General features: G+C 45.5%; 1 protein-coding gene across 2 annotated transcripts in view; it reads left to right on the forward strand.

The window, feature by feature from the left end:
• ISM1 (isthmin 1) overlaps nucleotides 1-20,064 on the forward strand; it is a 72,907-nt gene that overhangs the window by 27,448 nt on the left and 25,395 nt on the right. For both annotated transcript variants that reach the window (XM_032859193.1, XM_032859194.1), the window contains exon 2: nucleotides 19,141-19,380. In XM_032859193.1, coding sequence (XP_032715084.1) covers nucleotides 19,141-19,380 — 240 coding nt within the window. The remainder of the gene's footprint in view (nucleotides 1-19,140; nucleotides 19,381-20,064) is intronic.

Genomic DNA, 20,064 nt, shown 5'->3' on the forward strand with positions numbered 1-20,064 from the left:
CTTCTGGCACATTCATTGCAACTTCAAAGCAGGCTCCTTTTTCTTTTCTTTTATTCTCATTTTTGAACATTCCTGGGGCCTTCCAGAAAAAGACTTAATGTAATGTTTCCTTTCTAAATTGATGAAAATCCAGGAGCAGGTCCAAGAAAGGCTATAATGGATTTCCATTGATCGTTTGAAGGGGAACTGGATATAAAAAGCTCAGAGAGAACAGAGGGTAAGAGCTTATCAAGCAAGTTCTCCTTTTCTACCTTAACAAAGACATCGGGTGATTTAAACCTGCTGGGAGTCTGCTCCCAGGATTTATGCCATGAAATGACCTTGTAGATATGGCAGCCGGAGACTTAGATTTTCTGGGATGGCCTGGGTCTCATATACTTTATACCATTATCAGATTAGGTGCTGGCTAATGTGTTCTGATTTAGGGTTTGGAATAGGAGGTATTCCTACCAGTGTTTAAAAATGTGGCTAGTACTTGAAGTCCAGAAACTCCACTGGGAGTGACATAGAATTTTGTACTTGTTTGGAAGACATTATTAGGATGAAGTCCTGTGGACACACGGTGATTCAGAAAGCAGAGCAGGGGCTGCTGGAACGAGAGATAGGCAATGTTTTGGTGTTCATAGATCAGGCAAATCGTGGCAGCACAGCTAAGAATCCTAAGTGATTCCCAAATTTGGTGACACCATGGAAACCCCAAGATCTTTGAAAAGTACGGGTACCCGAGTCCCATTCCAGACACCCTGATTTAAACTGTTTGGGGTATGACCTGGGCATTGGGAGGTACAGCAAAGTTTGGGAACCCTGCTGGAAACTGGAAACTCCCTGAAGGCAAGAATGGTGTCTGTCTTTTCATCATTGTATTCCCAGTGCTTGGGATTGAGTCACTGGCTCTCAATAATTACATGTTGAGTGAGTAAATGAATAAAAGTCCTGAAGTTCATCTGCCCACATGCCATTCGAAGTGAATCCCAGCTCTCATCAGACGATTTCAGCTCTTAAGTACTTGAGGCGGTTTAGGGTGGAGTGTGGATTAAGTTCTGGGTCTTCCTTGCCCCTGTCTATATTATCCCCTGTCTCTCTTCTTCAGACATCCTGAGAATGATTTTAGAAACTCTTCCTAGGTCACTTTTAATATTCATGGCATGATAGTGTCCCAACTCAGGACCGCTGATTGCTTTGTATTTTCTGGAAGTCAGGAATGTATACCTGGGGTATCCTGCACCTCGGGTTTCCCCGTCCCTCCCCGAGATGCCTTAATGATTCAGAGATGGATAACCCAGTTCTTTGCCAGCAAATTAACAAGGGCCCCTTTCACCCACTTAATGCACAGTTCTTGTTCTCTCGTCCGGACGCTGAAGGCTTCTACTACCCACTGTGCCTTCATCCCACCTCACCCCCTCCCGCAGACACTGAATCCTGGCAGTGGATAAGTCAGCTTCCATTGTAAAAATGTTTATGGAGACTGTCAGTTCTTAACCTTAAAACTGAACCATGCTGTTTGTATTTTTCCAAGTGATGGAGAGTGTGAAGGACTAATGAAAATGGAGCGTGAAGAGATCAAACATGCGTCAGGGAATCTTTGTTCAAGACCTGGGTCGGGAGCAATTCCCTTGGGGAGGGGCAGGAATTCCAGGGAACAGGATCTTCTGTTAGTTGGGCTTGAGACCCAAGATCCCAGCCAGGGAGCGAGGGAACCAGCATTGGTGTGCGGGAGAGAGGGGTCATAAGATGCTTTCTTTGTCTTCTGAAAAGCAAGAAACTGATTTCCTTTGGTCAGATTATGAACAGATCCACTTGTAACAAAATCTATCTTCTGACCTTCTAGGGCCTGCTTTCAAAGGTCAGGATGTTGAAAGTCATTTAGAAGTTGATAGAACTTGGCATATGTGGGAGAGGTTTCTGTGTACTGTCTGCCTTTTCTTTTGACTGCTGGGAAGGGCAAGCATGTGGGCCTTTTAGTGACTGACTACTCATGACTTGGTTAAAAATGGATTTTGCTCTACCTAAAAACCAGTCTTTCCATCTGCAGACTTGGAGAGCGAAGGTGAGAGTCTGAGCTGAAGCCAACAAATGGCATTTTCACAGAATAAGGTTAAAATTTGCTGGGGGAGAGCAAATCTCTTGTTGCTGCATGAGCCCTTTCTGGTGGGGGCCTGTGGAGTTTGTCTGAAGACAGCGTCCTCTTGGGTTGGATTCATCCATCAGGCTTCTGTGTTCCAGAAGGTCTCCCTGGAGGAATAAGGAGCAAGTGTGCAGGGGAGCTGGTAAAGGAACGCTCCTCAGGGGTGATTCCCTTTGAAATGAGGCACTTTGGGTTTTCATGGTGACTGCTGCGGATAGGCTGGGAACAGATAGATTGGCTTCTCCAACTTCATACCTGAATCCTTCTGCAATTTCCTGGAAAATCGCAGGTTAGCTGTTGGACAGTTTGGGATTTATCCGAGCTGTTGGGTGTGTTGTGTGGCCCTTTTAGGGCAAAGGGGAGCTCTCTGGTTTGAAGAGGAGCCACCCTCAAACCACGGTAATAGGCCGTTGGCATTTGGGGCACCTGAAGGAAATTTTTGGTCTAATTCTTTCCTCTGTCTTCCCTCATCTCTCATATACTGATGGATAATTTCTCTTTGGCCTTCCTGAGGGCCCCTTCATGGGCCTTGTTGAGTCTGCCAGCCCTCTGAGCTGGAAAAGTTGATCTAGTAGCCAATCAGGCCCAAGCCTGTCCCTCCCCATGAACCTGTATAGCTTATTCAGAGATAGAGATGCAGTGAAGAGGATGTCAGTTAGAAACCCTATGCTGCCCCATTCGGGACACGTGCTACCTAAGCGAGCAGGACAAGTCTAGAACATACTGATGCTGGGGATACGTGGGAAGCGAGTCAAATCTTCCAGGACACTCTCCACCCTCAAGGTTCTATCTTTTCACCCCTGTATTGGCTTCTAATGTCACCTGACTCAGCAGCAGCTTCTTTCACCCAGGGACCCAGGAGGGTGAGGAGCTCTGCCCTGGGTGTCATCCCTCGGGGGTTGGGGGACAAAACCCTGAGGAGTGGGTGACAGCTCAGAGGGTCTCCCCAAGCTGGACTGGGTGCCTTGGGACTCATTGGCTATTCACCTGATTACATTTCCCCAGGAAAAATACACCAGCCATTTGAGAGGCCTTCATTTCCTGAAAGTCTTTCCTTTGCTAAAGTGACCGTCAGAATAATAGCTCCATAACTACTACTCGGCCGCCTGTTCCTCATATTCTCCTGGTGAGAGCCAAGGATCTCAGATGTCAGCCTGCGTCCAAATTACTGGAAGGGCCGGTTAAAACATAAGCTGCTACCCACCCCCCAGCCCCACCAGAGACTGATTCTGCAGGGTGGGGCCTGAGAATCAGAATTTTTCATGTTAATGAGTAATGCTAACCCTGGGGACCATACTTCGAGAATAAGTAAGTTAAAGTGGTAACTCAGCTTATTATCAGCTTTCCGTGAGCTTGGTGAACACGTGTGTATGTTTACGTATCCGTACTTATAAATATGTGTATCTGGGGCACCTGGGTAGATCAGTGGGTTAAAGCCTTTGCCTTCAGCTCAGGTCATGATCTCAGGGTCCTGGGATCGAGCCCCACATCGGGCTCTCTGCTCAGTGAGGAGTCTGCTTCCCCCTCTCTCTCTGCCTGCCTCTCTGCCAACTTGTGATCTCTGTCTGTCAAATAAATAAAATCTTAAAAAAAAGTAAATATGTATATCTGCAAATCAGTACATACATAGACATACTTATGTATCATCTTTGCATTCTTATTTGACATTGAAGAGAAGCAAGTAGATTCTGAAATTGTCCAGAATCAGAACTGAATATGAGAGAACAAAATACTTGGGCTCCTACCCCTCTGAAGACTCCTTCAGTCTTCTTTCTGTCCCTGTTTCCCAAGCCCCTCCTACCCCACATTGCTTGCTACACTCACTGGGTATTGAATGGTGGCTCTGTCATGCCCAGGTGGCTGTCCCCCTTGGTCCCTCCAGTGCCGTCTCTAGATTCTCTATTGGGGCAGAGAGTAAAGCCAGGCACTCCTCATGACGTCACTGGGAGGCATGTGCCTCTGCCGTATCATGTTGGGCAGAACTCGGGGTCACCTCACAAGTGGAGACCAAATCAGGAACTGAGGCAGGGAAAACTTCCCCCACCTCTGCCAGAGCCTCTGTTCATCCCCCCAACATCCCAGGACCGTAAAATATTCTCAGGGAGGTAGGGTGATTCAGCTATGCCCACGCCTATGGGGCTTTGAAATCTTGTTCATTCATCTGTCCATCTAACCACTCCATCCACTTATTCAGAGGCTATTTCCAGATTTTTTTGGTAGGACAGCAGTTTTAAAGGAAAAGGCTAACTTTTTGTGATTCTGTCATGGAAAACTGTGCGGACAAGAACAATGCCACAGATGCAGCCAATTGAATAGGAAGAGCCCCAGGCTGGGAGTCGGGAATCCCATACCCTAGGCCCAGGTGAGAAGCCCTCTTACATGCCACCTCCTCCCCAAGGATCCCCAGGATCATGTTCCGTCAACACAGGGAGCCAAATCCCCAGACCCGTCTTGTGCCCCGCTCTTGCCAGGCAAGTCTGGTGTGATGATTCTCAGGACAGACTGTGTTAAGAGAGGTTTGGGGAGATAAAATGGCTTTAAAATTCAAAAGACTAAAGCACAGACCACTCCCTTGTTCCTGAAGGGTAGGCATCTTTGGAGAGGCTACAGCCTGGTTCTAGGTTCTAGGTTCTCTCTCCGTGTCCTGATCTGTCTCCTTATGTCCTTCCCCGTGGCTTCAGCCAACAGCAGGTTGCCATCTCCTGTGTCCACCGTCCAGCATTAACACCTTCAGCTGGGTTCACAGGTGTGTAGGCCCCAGTGACTTTGAGCCAAGTGACTTTGGTGACATTCTCCACTCAATTTTTTCATCCATACAGTAGAGGTGGTGAGCTTGTACCCAGCTGGTGGGGAGCTTTTGGAGGCACTGAGTTGACTGTTTGGACAAGGCTAGCACAGAGAAGACATTGCTGGAAAGGCGGCGGAGGTGGAGGAGTGCTTACAACTAGGGAAGATAGGAGCTGAGCCTGAGCGGGAACCATCCGAGAGAAAACATAGATACCTGTGATACTAGAAAGGCTAGTGAGGAAAAGGAATCATGAAGGGGAGAAAAGACCTGTGTTTACTGCAGAGATGCTCCCCATTTGACAGGTGAGAAAACTGAGCCACAAGGAAATAACACTGGCAAGGCGGAGCCCCTCTTTTTGCAAAAGCTGGATTTTCCTGTACCCTTTATTGTTCAGAAAATAGCAATAATACAGAAGTACGCCATCTTTAAGAAATATCTGTGATCTTGCCAATGGCTGTTTATCCCATGATTCCTTCTCTGTTTTCTTTTCTTTTGGGTTTTTGGAGGTTATGTAAGTTCTGCATCTAAGTCACCTACACACCAGAGGGAGCACAGATCACAGTGCGCAGCTCAACTGATTTTCACAAAGTGAACATACTGTGTGACCAGCTCCCAGACCAAGAAGTAGAGCATAGCCCATCCCCCCAAAGAGCATGGGCTCCCCTCTGGTCACTAGCACCCCCGGGGTCACCGCTGTCCTAACTTCTAACAGCACCAGTCCATTCTGCCTACTTTTTAAGCTTCATATAAATAGAATCGTATGTTTTGTGTATTTGGTGTCTGACTTCTCTTGCTTGCTACCATGTTTGTGAGCTTCATCTATGTTCTTGGGTGTGGCTGTACTCGGTTCATTCTTCTTGTTTCCGTCGTGTTTCATTCTGTGACTGTTTCGTGCCTGCATTTTCCTTAGACGTTCTACTGTGGATGGCCAGTCATGGGGCCCCTGCCACGTTCAAAGTTCATCCTCAACATTTAGCAGGCGTGAGGAAAAATGCGATGGCACCAGACACTAATATCCAGCGCAACACATGTTTGAGGCTCTTGGTGACCTGTTTTGTCTGTTCTTTGCCTCATCTGGCCCCCTGAAGAGCTGCCACAATGTTTGCATAAAGTACCACGCATCATTCCATTTTCTCTCTCTCTCTCTCTTTTTTTTTAGAGAGAGAGAAAAGGGGGAAGGTCAGAGGGAGAGGGAGAGAACCTTAAGCTGACTATCCACTGAGTGCAGAACCTGACATGGGAGGCAGATCCCACAACCCTGAGATGGTGACCTGAGCCAAAACCAAGAGTCAGATGCTTCACCGACTGAGCCACCCAGGCACCCCATGTGCCCTTCCATTCTTACTTCATCTCCTCTCTCTCTCTCTCTCTCTCTCTCTCTCTATATATATATATATACACATAATTTTATTTATGAATATATATACATATTTAAATATATACTTTGTTTAGTAGGGGGAGTCCTGGACTTATTTTCCTAGGAAAACTCATACTAGCCCATTCGTTCTCAACTTGTGCAGTGTATGTGTATGTATATATATGTGTGTGTGTGTGTGTGTGTGTGTGTGTGTATTTATATGTATATTTATTTATAAATATAAATTTTATATGTATATTTATAAATATATTTATGTAAAAATTATATATATTTATATTATACATAAAATATAATTTTTATATAAATTTTTATATATTTATAAATATATTTTTAAATTTATAAATGTTAATTTTATATGTAATGTATAATATGTTTAGAAATACAAGTTATATATAATATATATTTTTAAGTATATATTACACATCTGTTAATGTATAAAATCAGACTGCCCAAGTCAAAGGGCAATGGGCTAGTATGAGTTTTCCTAAGAAAAGGAGCCCAGGACACCCCACCAAACAAAGTGGGGGAGCCAAGTTGAGGATGAAATCAACAGTGTGCTGCAGGTCAGCTGCGAGCCAGCCCCCTTGGAACCCTTACCCCTCATTACCCCTGGACAAGCCGCAGTGGGGGGAGGATGGGGACTTCAAGGGGCTGCAGAGCCTCTTAGTCTCCAGAGCACCTTCCGGGGAAGAGGGTTGCAGAATTAGGACAGCAGAACATCAGTGGGAGGGACAGGACTGTGGAGCCTACTTACCAGCTAGGGACTTTTCTGACTCCCCTTCCTCGTCTCTGGAATACGGGTACTCATGGCTACTTCAAATGGATGTTGTAAAGATTCAGTTTAACGTCCAGTGCCTGGTACAAGTGACCACCTGGTTTTCCCAGACATGTCCTGTGTGCCCTATATGTTCTCGTCTATCTCTAGACCCAGGTTTGCCCTCCTCCATCCCAATTTAGGCCTCAGGTCCTTGATCTGCGTGTATTACATCAACAGGCTCCCTTGCTCTGGGGCAGAGGATGAGGGGAAGAGGAGAGGGAGATGGCCGTATTTAGCAAGCCCCATCTGCCCCCACACACCCACACACAACGCTCTTCCTCCTACTTTGGATAATGGTAACCTCTCTCTTTCCTCACCTCTTCAGGCCTGGGGCTATATGATCGCCCTGGGTTTACTGGCCCTGGGTACTGCAGTATCATTGGTGGTTTCCAGTGTCTTTGATCAGATATCTGTAAATTGTTCCTTTATTAAGCTCTCCCTGGCCACCCAGTACCTCAGTGTCATCCATTTCCTGCGCAGATTCAGACTGATACATCATGGTGTTTATACTGGGGAGGGCAGTAAACCTGGAAACATGTTCTTTGTTGCAAACTGCCCCCCTTCATGACTGTCCCCAAAAAGAAAGCTTTCTGAGAACCTTGCTGTCCTCTTTTCCTGAACCTCACCTCCCTGAGTGAATTCTACTGGGAGAATTGTCTTTATCGAGAAAAATATTGGGCGTTGCCTTCTTTCTCTAGGGTCAGAGTAGGAAATTGTATGTGTGCAGGGAGGTAATAAAATGGTTGAAAGTAGTGTGGGTGCCCACTGGCACGTGACCTTACACTCCCACCCCACCCCCATCTCCCAACCCCCCTCCACCTCCCAACCCTCCACCCCAGCCCCGTCCCTGGCCCTTCCTCAGAGGAGAAATCCCAAGAGAAGTCCTGGTTACAAACCATGCTTCTCTATACTCATTTCAGCTTCCTGCTGCATGGGACCCATATGGGTCTTTCAGAGATAGTAAAAGAACATAATATGGTGATGTAAAAGGGTCAATACATGGTGAGTTGAAGTCTTTAGTAAGAGTCTGGATCCTTTTACTTCCTCACATTGAAAGCTTCCACTCCTAAGGAATTTTCCACTTCCACCTTGCATTTTTGTGCGTGTGCATAAGCATTTCTTAACTTCCCCAATAGTCTAGAGTCCTTGAAGAAAAAAGACTCTCCAAATATGGTTTTTATAATGTTAAAAACATGAGTCCAATACAAATATGAAAGGAATACATGTCAAAAATTAATTTAACTAATTAATGAGGGAAGTAAGTTGCTAACGCCAGGTCAGAGGACTTGAGGAACACATATTTAAAACCTTCCTTAAGAAAATCACAAGGATGTAAATTTGTAAGTTAGAAATAAAACTGGTTAATGTCCCATAGGGCAATCTATCAGTAAGCTTTCAGCTTTCAGTTATTGTTTCCTTTTTTTTTGCTAGTCTTATTGATACACAATTACTATATAATATTGCATAAGTTGAAAATGCACAATGATTTGATATATGGTTATATTGTGAAATGATCACCACAATAAGTTTGGTTAATATCCATCACCTCACGTAGTTACAGTTTTTTTTTCTTATGATGAGAATTTTTTTTTTTTTAAGATTTCACTTATTTATTTGACAGAGATCACAAGTAGGCAGAGAGGCAGACAGAGAGAGAGGAAGGGAAACAGGCTCCCCACTGAGCAGAAAGCCCGACGTGGGGCTCTATCCCAGGACCCTGAGATCATGACCTGAGCTGAAGCAGAGGCTTTAACCCACTGAGCAACCCAGGCGCCCCATGATGAGAATTTTTAATGAGTTCTTTCTACCAGGCTAGAAAAAAACCCAAAAAACAAAAAACAAACAAACAAAAAATACCTATTTGTATGTCTACAGGATGAAAATGTACAAGTTAGCATGTAACATTCAGTCTGGGCCCTAGTCCGTAGTAAATAATAGGTGAAACAAAGCTACCTTGGCCTAGAGAATTAGATCATCTTGAACGGGCCTGTCATACTGCGCCCTGATAGGAACCAAGAGACCTGCAGACATCCTCTTGCTTTATTTCCAAGCTTTGGATAATTTGTCCTTCACAAGCGATGGGCCACTGAACTGCCTCACCGCCCAAAGAGCACCGGGCACAAAGTAGGTGCCCAGGAAGTGTTCTTGAGCGAATCCACTAAAGGAACAAACACCCCAACCATTTATAGAGAAAGGTTAGCCAAGCTAAGCCGAGGGACCACAATCGCCTGGTCTGCCAGCTCTCCGCCTAGGGATCAAACAGTTTCCCTGGGAGAACAGACCAGCAGCCCAAATAAGAACAATCTGTATGGGCAGGTGGGAAAGGGAGCCAGTCCTGATGGCGTGCAGCTTTCTCTGCACCTCAGGCTGCAGTTGGTCTATGATAGCTCTGTAATTGTTTTATAGTGTCAGTAGGGGTTCCCTAATAAATGGGCATGTGCTAGTTTCTGGCAGCCCACAGAGCTGTACAGGTGCATCATGAAAGTGAGAGGGGAGAACTGTTAAATCTCAGGTCCGAATCTTTGAAAAACTGGCATTAGGCCCATTAACAAAGCCGCACACGTAATTGACGGAAGCAGTAGGCAGGGTGTTGTTTTCCAACAGATTTCACCAGGATTGGCCTTAGCAGGTGGAGAAGGTGAAGGTGTTCTAGCAATTGGAGATAGTAGTTACATTTTAGATATTTGGAACCATCAGGTTTTTGTTTCGTCTGCCCACGTCAATTTGATGTTTTCAAGCACTTGGTATAACATGTTTGTTTGCTTGTTTGTTTGTTTTACGTTGTTGGAAAATACTTTTCTCCAGGACTAGTGTCTCTTGAGGGCTGCGTTCCAACCATGTCAGAACTGGATAGACGGAGGGTTGGTTTTTTTGTTTTGTTTTGTTTTTTGGAGTTCCACCCTACCTCACCGTGCCCATTTTGTTGAAGAAATAACTGAGGCCCTAAATTATTAGCTTTTGCTGTATAACAAGCCACTCTGAATTTATTAGCTTAAAACTGCAAACACTGATGCTTTTTCATGAGTCTGTGAGTTGATTCACCTAGGGCTGGGTGGTCTAGGATGGTCTCCATCTGAATGGCTGGTCATTGGCTGGCTGATTGGGGTGGATTGTCTCCATTCCACATGTATCTCATCATCAAACAGATTAGGCCAGGCCTCTTCACACGGTGGTTTTGGGATTACAAAGAGTAACAAAAATAGACAAGCCCCAATACACAAGCACTTTTCATTGGCCAAAGTAAATCACGTGGCCATGCACAACAACAGTGTGGGAAGCAGCTACCCAAGGCATGGATATTAAGAGAGTATTTGCAGACATTTTTGCAAACCATAGGCACAAAGGTACAGTGATCTGCCTAAGCTTACAAAACTAGATAGGGGCAAAAAATGCTAGGACATAGAACCAGGCCTTGTACCTCCAGGCCCAGGCCCCTCCCACAATACCATGAACCCTTTTCCAGGATTTTGAGGTAAAGTTCCAATTCCATTTAAAACCTATTTTGGAGGTACTTGGAGCAGAGATCTATGGTAGGGTTCAGTGAAGGGTCTTGACTTTGGGTATTAAAAGAAACCCATCTTCCTTAAAATAATAATCTAGGCAAGGGTCCCCAGGGTCACTCCAACCCCAGGCCGGCCTCTTAACTGTGCCATGTAATGCTCTTTGGTTCTGCCTCTCAACAGCAGAACACCAGCCTTGACCTGGGCCTTGGAAGCTCCCCGTTCCACGCGTCTCCTTGTCCTGGTTGACAACCTCCCACTTTGGTCAAGGGACGATTTAGATAGTTGGGCCATTTAGGCACATTAGGCACATTAATAATTTGGTGCCTCTTCAAATTGGGCCCTGGAACATGGGCCCTGGACAGTTCCCACTCTGTTTTCTTTGCTACAAATTTGAAAAACCCTCAGTAATCCAGACTCATGAAATATCTGCTCAAAATTTGACAGAGGGGAAGCTAAGTCCCCACGTGGCCGAAGGGCCCCCTGGTGGCCACCCTTGGCCTGTTCTCTACAGCTCTGAGAAGGTTAGCTCTGCCCTCAAATTGCGACAGCCCTCTCATCAGATAAAACCTCCCCTTATCTTACCCTTCAGAAGGTTTTGTCTCACACCAAAAGGGACTCATCAAAGTGGGCCTTCTACACAGTTCCACCATTCCCTCTGAGGAAGGTTCTGGAAAATATAGTTTCTCCATCCCCTTACATTTGCAGAGATGTTTTAGATGATGGGTGTAGGTTTCTTTTGGCCAAATTGGCTTCCGATCCTTGAGCTCTATTTCTTACATGTTTTCTTAGACTTGAAAGAATAATTTGTGTTTCACTTCTATTCATTCTTTAGCCTCACAGGACATAAAGGGAATGCGTCCTGGATAGTTCCCACTCTGTTTTCTTGGCCAGCAATGGAGAAAACACAACTTGAAAAATCACAAATAACACACACATTTCCAAGATCAAAGCTGTTTATACAAGTATCGGAGACAAGCCAGTGGGGTGTTGACATCCATATTGCCAGCCAGCCCCAAAAGCCTTCCATTAAGGAAGAAGCACAGGGGTGGGTGGCTGGCCCCGTCCCCTGTGGAACCATTGCTCAAATGCAACTAGTTGACCATTCTTCATGCTTTCTAAAGCCTCGACTGGAATCATCGGCAGGGTCATTCCCAAGCCCTAAAATAAACATTCTTGCGATACATTCTGCCCCTGTAACGTAAGATTCCTCAGCCATTGGTCAGGCTTTCAACAGAAGGCTCCATTCCCAACCGAGATGCCACACCCCTGCATTCTTGAAACATGGTGTACCTGTGTCACTCGCTCTCAGGGTCGTCTGCAGGCTGCCACAGCCAAGAATGAAGCAGACTTCTGGCCCTTTCCCCTTTGCCAGGAAGTTGCCTTTTCATGCTTGCTGTTAAAGAAAGCCACTGATGTTGTCTCTGCTCCTGCTGCCTGAAGGGGAGCGATGACCATCACACCCGAACAGAGAGAGAGCAGAAGGTGGTCAGCCGGGTCATCTGCATCTTCACCCGTGGGTCCTGCTGACTTCTTCCTGGCACTCAGAATGACCCTCCATCACCCCCTACTGCCACCCCTACGATGGTCTGCCCGAGCCCTAGGAGCACATGCACCCCCCTGAGAAAGCCGACTTCACTGCCTGAAACTCATTCTGCTTATTCTGGTTTTCTCTTCCTAAAAGCGCTTGCTCCCCAATCATGTGTAAAGATAATCAGGGTGCCCTTTTTTTTTTCTTTTATCTCCCCAAACGGGGAACTTTTGCTCTTCCCTTTGAAATACCACCAGTGGCATTCTTGAACTTATTTTTAGATGCGTGGAAGCGTTCCAGACAAAAATCGATGCCTAGTGCAGATAAAGCTCTGAGTGTGTTTATCGTGGGTAGAAGAAAAACGGAGTGTTTTCATGTGAAAGGAGCATGGCCATGTGCCTGGGTGCAGTATGGCTTCCTTTAATCTGGAAAAAGGAAACAAGCATTGTCGATAATAATATGCAGATGTCCAGCCCCAAATGAGGACATATTGCTAATTAGCTATATTGTTAGTATGTTTTCAGGAGAGAGGCTGCAGCGACATTAATTATAATCTCTGTTGTTTGTTGTTCAAAGTCTATGAGACCAAAAGCATTGCTAATAATATCTTCTTTAATATCTTCAATAGACGATGACTAGATTGTTTTTTTCTTCAGAATCCCACATAAAAGCCACAGTAAGGGTAATGAGGCCTGTAGCCTGAGCCTAATTAAAATGAAATCTAACTAGGCCCGTAGCCATCATTATCATCAACTGGTACTTATTGGGTGCCCCCTGAGCTTATGGAATTGGAGGGTGTGGGCTTTGAGATCGCAGATATGCGTGTGCTTTGCCCTCCAGAAATTTGCCATCCCGTCTGCCTCCAAGAAGTCTGCCTGGTTGTGTTAATCTGGGAATGGTTACCACAGCCTTTTAAAGGAGGGAAAAAAAAAAAAAAGCACTAAAACTCTTCTAGCCAGCCACCAATTTGTGCCTCTTCTGGAAGTTCTGGAAATGGTCAGATAAGCCATTTTTCCTCCCACAGACCAGCCTTTGGGAGATGTTTGCAGGATAGGGCAGGTGCCTATTTATAGACTGGGACAATAATGCTTAGCAGGGTTTTCCAAAAGGTGGACCCATCCCCCATTTCCACTCCTTGATTGTCTCGCCTTGAGCTGATCACCCTCATTTGCCCTGTGTCCCTCTCCTTCTGCCTGTGCCAAATAGCCAGCTGGAAACTCTGAACGTTGTGACCACTTTGACCTTGTTGTGGCTGTGATGACCCTTGTTCATCACGAGGATGGCCAGAATGAGCAGCTCCCGCCGTGCCGTGGCCAGAGGCAGTGGTTAGGGCAGTGATGTCCTGGGAAGAAAGGACACAAATGATAAAGCATCTGGGCTTATCATCTTAGAAACTGTCCCCAGTCTACAGATGAGAGACATTTTTTCTTCTCCGTTCATGTTGATAGAACTTTCCCAGGGGCATTCAGGACCAGCTGCTGAGATCTGGGAGGAGGGAGCAGATCCCAGCACCACATAGCTTCAGAAGCCTCCAAATGACCCAGAAAATGCCACCAGGGAAGTGGTGGCCTGGCAGAAAATCACAACACTATAACAAAAAGCTTTCAGACCAAAGGCTAAGGGGTTGAGATCTCTGTGCTGGGCTATATTCTGTAATTCCGCGATGTTTTACGGGGACTGTAGAGTGGTCCCACTCCTTGGCACCTTTGGGTCTGCCAGGCCCCTCCAACGCCCCGGGGAGTCTGTACCCATTTGCTTTGCCAGGATTGCAGTGTCTGCTGGCCCACCTCCCCCTCTGCTCTGTGCTCTACACCTGCTTCACCCACTTCACTTTTGCTTGCCTCTACAGTCTCGGCTCAAACATCATTTCTTCAGGCAAACCTTTTCTTTAACACCAGGGTTTCAAGTAAGGAGTTTTATAATCCCTACCTCAAATGGTCACAATAGTTTTTCGTGCTTTCTTTTGTGAGTATCATCCTAAGTTCATGGACTTACATAGATTCTATGTGCATTGTGAACTACAAACTTTGTTTTGACACCCAAATTGTTTAATCTTTGTGCAGTGAGGACCCTTCAAGGTGGCTTCTGTGTTCTTTTCAGAGGACACGATTAGCCACTAAAGCTTCCCCATTTTCTGGTGCATCAAAGTATCCCAAACTCACGTATACTTACTTCCCTGCCCAAGTTCTGCAGTCAGCTGGCCATTTGTCCAAGGAGCTCTCGTTTCCTTAAGTGAGAGCAAACTCCTTGAAATTTAATGATAGCGTTTTAAGACAAATAAAAGGAATGTTACATTATACAGGGAGTAATACATTTGAGAAATATAATACATAGATGCTGAAACAATGAGAAGACTCTGTAAAGGTCTGGGGATGGGCAGAGATGGCAGAGCTGCATATGTAGCCTGACTGCCTCTGTGGAGTCGCCCTGCCTTGTGGGTACCTCTGTCCCCCGCGGCTTGTGTTCATTGCCCAGAACAGAGCGCCCAGCTTTGAGTCACTTCACTGAACAGGGCGTTTCCCTTTCCATTGGTAGTCACAGCTCTAATATTAGTGTCACAGCAGGGAACATTGCCACTCGTGCTGCAACATTGTCAACGGTAACATTAATGCTCGGGGTTTCGGTAAAAGAAGTTCTGAGGTCACCCGTCCAGGATTCCTACGACGGCTCTACCATGCCATCCCGGACCCAGGCTCCCCTATCCTTCCGTTCAGTCAGCTTTAGAGACTAGCCTTCAACCTCATGCTTGCCAGCAGCCTCGTTTCACTTGAAGCACTTGTATCTGCATTCCAGGTGGGAGAAAGTAGGAGAGAGAAAGGCCAAAAGGTAAACTGACCACCTCCCACTCAGCGGTCCCATCCAGCATCGTCCACGTGCATCTCATTGGGTGGAACTGCATCACGTGGTTGCTCCCAGCTGCAGTGGATGCTGGGAAATGTAGTTTTAGCCCCCTACCTTACCACCTGAAATGAATACTGAGTAAAAATAATTAAATAGAATAGGGGAATAGAATTGGGTAGGCATTTGCAATATCTGCCACAATACTCCCATCTAAGGTAAAATACATGGTTCCCACTTTATTATTTTTTTAAAGATTTTATTTATTTATTTGACAGAGAAAGATCACAAGTAGGCAGAGAGGCAGGCAGGGGCTGGGTGAGGGGAAGCAGGCTCCCTGCTGAGCAGAGAGCCCAATGCGGGGCTCGATCCCAGGACCCTGAGATCATGATCTGAGCCACCCAGGCACCCCATCCCACTTTACTATTTTATCATTGTTGCTAACATTTTATTATTACCCACCGTCCCTTGCAGCCATTTTAGATAAAAATAGTAGTAAAATAACAAAGGGACAGGACAGGTTTTACGCACAAGAATGGGGAGTGTCAAGCAGTAGCTCCGTAATTCGGCCACTGTAGATGCCTGCCTCAGCTGTTGAGCAGAGCGTGTATGTAAACCATACAACAGTGTTAGTGCTTCGGCTCCTCTTTTTATTGGTAATCCCAGCTCCAGAGAGAACAGTGCGGCCGGAGCTGCAGCACTGATTGAAGATCCTCTCACATACACATTGTGGGTGAAGAAATGTTTTCTCAAGCTAAGCCGACCTCCTCATGTCATGTGAATTGAGACAAAATGAATTGTGCAGCACCTCAGAAAATATGGTGAGGTTTCCTGTCTTCAGCTGCTGGACTTTCCCAAAAGAGTGCCTTCCAGAAGGAGCATTTGCTTTTCTGAATAAAACGCAAACTATTGGGAGATCTTCGTTTTGCGACCCACCTTTCCTGAGAATCTTCACTCTGGTAGCATAACTTAAATAGGACACTCCGCGGGTGAACTCGTTGATCTAGATGGAGGGATGGCCATCAACCAAGACCTGGGGTGGGGGGTTGGGGGGGGTGGGGGGGTTCTCTGCAAGGAAGACGAGCCATGTGTTCCGAGAGAAAGATGAAAAAAAGGCTTTCTCCTGCATTGTTAGCAGGATCCTGTCTGCTGTCTATCACCCCAGATGTAAAATCGAGATTTCAAAATAATGGCTACTCCCAGATCTTGTTATTGGTTGAATAAAGTGGAGTTTCATTTTATATGAGACCTTGTAAGACATCCTTACCCTATCCTAGGGTGTCTAGTTTCTGGAAATTTGGGGCCATGCCACTGCAGGGAGCCAAGGTTTCCAGTTAAATATGTTTTGATAAAGATGCAAGAGGAATTCAGATATTCAGAGATTGTGATTAGTATTTCTTTATTACTTCCCATCTTCCAAATGCTTTATGAACCCAAAGCTTGTTTGGGACATGGGGGTTGGGGTTGGGAAAAAATGGAGAAATGCCACAATTGTGTGCAGAACTCAAGCCAAAACATACTTTAGCCCCAGTCTATTCCCGGCAGAGCAGCTTGTGGCCTGAGCTGACCAGCCGATTGCCCTAACTCTACACTTCTCTCTTCTTTTTTTTTTCATGTGTAGCGACAACCCAACTGAGTTGTCTTGACCATCCTGCTGGGACAACATGGGACTCTCCTTATTATCTGCTGTTTTACATGGAGGATTGTTGAGCCAGAGAGTTTAATGGGTTTTCTTGGTTCATGGCTAAGCCAGGATCACTCCGTGGTGGTCAATCTCCTACTGAGAAATTCCAGAGTTAGACCAAGAAACCAATCAGATTGTCTTTGGGTTTTCAGCCATCTAAACAAAATGCCAAATAACATTTCCTATCTCTTCTCCTAAAATGTGAGTTTTAAGAGTAGAAAGTTTATGTCACCACAGGTAAAGGAAGGAGAGCTCCATTTTTAACCCAGTTAAAGCATTGTGTCCCAGTTACTACAACGAAGTTAGGGTTGGATTTGCAGGAAATCCCTGAAGCAATTGGCAAGCAAGCCTTGGTCCCCTTCTGAGAGTTGCACTCACAAATTCTCTGCAAGAAATTCTCCATGAGAATCCAACTATGCTCCTAATGCTGCTGGAGATGTTTTAGGGTTGGGGATCCAGCAAGAAGAAGAAGAGAACAATTGCCTTCAATTCTCTCCCCCTGGACTATGATAGACAGAATTCTTATGTTGAGAGAAGTTTTAGCATGTTCCTTTCTCTCTCTCTCTCCTTCCCCTGCTCTCCTCCCCTCCCCACCTCCTCTCTCCATGTGCTGGGCTCAGTCTCAGCATAATACATTTGGCCCTCATTTCGTTGAGCAATGCCCAGGGAATGCCAGGGCAACTCCCTTTACGAGGATGTGCCAGGAGACAAAAACCATGGCAGAGAGGTGGCTGGAAAGGTGAACAAAGGCACTGCCCTTGGCCACATTTCTTTAGCAAAAGCCGAGAGCAAGCAAAAACACGATGACAAACGTTCAGCTTCTCCCCGCTGTGTAACTCTCTAACTGCGTGTTTTAAAGAGGAGAGAGCAGACAAGCTATCTTTGTCTTGCACTTGCCGGGAAGGTGCCCCAGCCTCTTGCTGGAATCGCTGTCTGAGGAAGGGTTGGTGTGCAGACTGGTGGTCCCTTGTCCTCTTGGCATCTTCACCGAGGTAGTCTCTGCACCAGCACTTTTATTCCTCAGCATTTCTGTTTAAAAGATATAGGAAGGATCCATGCCTTCAGGTTAACTAAGAAGATATGTTTCATTCTCTGGCCGTTCTTGACCTTTGGTACTTGGAGTCAGGAGTGTTTTGATACTAGATGTAACACTTTGGCTGGGTCAAAGGCACCGCGGTGGGGGCAGGGAGTGCATGTGGAGACAGTGTGCTAGAATATACACTCCGAAACCCCAAAACATGCCCAAGAATAACAAGAGCATTAACCACTGACCCAAACACTGGTGAAATTCTATCTCTACATCTCCCTCCACCAGTAAACATGAAAATGCCATCCCTGAAGAGATGGAGGAAACCTCCAAAGAGAGGTCCAGGGAGAACAAGAGGAGGAGAAGGGCTGGTTTGGGAAAAAAGTCCAGCAACTTCTACACTCTTCAATCACTACAAAAATTTTCCCCAAATGACAAGTAGAGACATTTTTTACTAGCTGGGAAAAACAACAGACTTGAACTTTTCTTTTCAGAATAAAGGCATTAAATTTCAAAATGCCTTCTTGTCACTTTCTTTGGCTATCCCCATCTTTCCTTCATCACATACTATCTTCCCTCCTTCACTCCATACCGGTCTCACTGGCCTTCTTTCCATCCCACGAAGGGACCAAGTTCATCCCCAGCTCAGGACTGACTTACTTGCTGTTTCTTCTGTGAAATGTTCCTCCCCGGGTTGCAGCAGGTGTTCAGGTCTTGCCTTCCCAAAGAGGTTTTCCCAGCAACCTGTATAAGGTTGTCCCTGGCCATTCTCCATCATGTTCTTTCTTCTTACTGGTCACCAATTTCTGATCTGATTTTGTCATATTTATTATTTTGTTCCCTCAATTAGTTGTAAATATTAAGAGAATAGGGCCCAGGTCTTGTCCATGGCTCTATTTCCTATGCCTAGAATGTGGTTGACACTTGTTGACCCGATGGATGGATGGATGGATGGATGGTTGGTTCGTTGGTTATAGTCAATGATTTGGCTCAAACATTTTATCCAGTTTGGTCAGATCTTTTGTTCCATGACCTGCACCACAGAAACAAACTCTGGACATGGGGGCTGTAACTAATGCCAGAGTGATTAATTAATTGAAGCTATGAGAAGGAAATCATCCTCTGATTCCAGTTCTGAATGAATACCCATTCTCCTTCAAAATAGCACTTTTGTGTTGATGTGCTTCAATGTTTAATAAATATCCCATAACACTTTAGCTCTCAGAAAATTCCAGAGCAGCAGGCTGGGAAAAGTTCCCTCATGGTTTGGCATTTTGAAGATGGAGTAATTAAACCAAGGGAAGTGAAGATGAATTGGGAATACCATCCTGGTTTAATTCCAGCCACTAGCATTGTCTTTGCTCTTGAATTTAATGGACTGTTAAGGGAGGGGGTATTCTCAAATCACGTGCCTCCTATTTATTTGTTCCTTTGCTTGTTTATTTGTTTTAGAATAACCTCCACATGGAAAGTGACTCTGCATCAGAAACGAGCTTTCCCTTCTCCAAAGAAGCAGCCGGGGAACATCTGGACCACCAGGCTGCACACCAACCCTTCCCCAGACAGCGATTCCGGCAAGAGCCTGGGCACCCTTCACTGCAAAGAGATGGCCCCAGATCCTTTCTCCTTGATCTCCCAAACTTTCCAGATCTTTCCAAAGCTGACATCAATGGGCAGAATCCAAATATCCAGGTAATGCTTGAGAGTTGAAAGGTGGAAGAAAAAGAAACAACCTATCTCTTTGTGTCCTGATCTGACGCCAAAGCAACCACTGCCTCACTGCACTTTTATTCTTAACCCTTTATTAATCTGGTTGACAATCAGATTATCTCTGTAGGACCAGTGTTTTATTGCATCTGTGTGACAGCCTTCATTGGAAGATGCACCATTATTTGATGCACGACTAAACAAAGAAAACACTGATAATTCAAGTATGACACAACAATGATTACAATACATCCTGCTCTCAGAGATGTTGAAATGCCCAAACAAAACAAAATTATATGCCCTGAAATTAACAAATAGGGTAGGTGTAGAAAAGGGTCAATTTAACATGGAAGCTCACTCAGCAAAGCACAGTATGATTTCAAAGGTACTGGGGAAGGCACACTCTCAAATCCCTCTTAGCTTGTCCTGGACACCAGCAACTCCTTCAGGAGGTGACAACACTTCAGTTGCTCTAAAATGTAAAGGTCTGATTCAAAAAGTTGGGTGAGAGGAAGGGAGGTGAGAACAGAAGTAGCTAGGGGAGACATGAGTCTGTAACGCTAAGATGGGCTGGGATGAAGCTGAAGGAAATAGGTGGTTAGGGGAAAGGGTACCTGGGATTAAAAATAACAACCCTGAGATCATGACCTGAGCTGAAGGCAGAGGTTT

The sequence above is a fragment of the Lontra canadensis genome, unplaced genomic scaffold (assembly GCF_010015895.1).
Source record: "Lontra canadensis isolate GAN:19392208 unplaced genomic scaffold, GSC_riverotter_1.0 scaffold16, whole genome shotgun sequence".
In the NCBI taxonomy this organism is placed as follows: Eukaryota; Metazoa; Chordata; class Mammalia; order Carnivora; family Mustelidae; genus Lontra; species Lontra canadensis.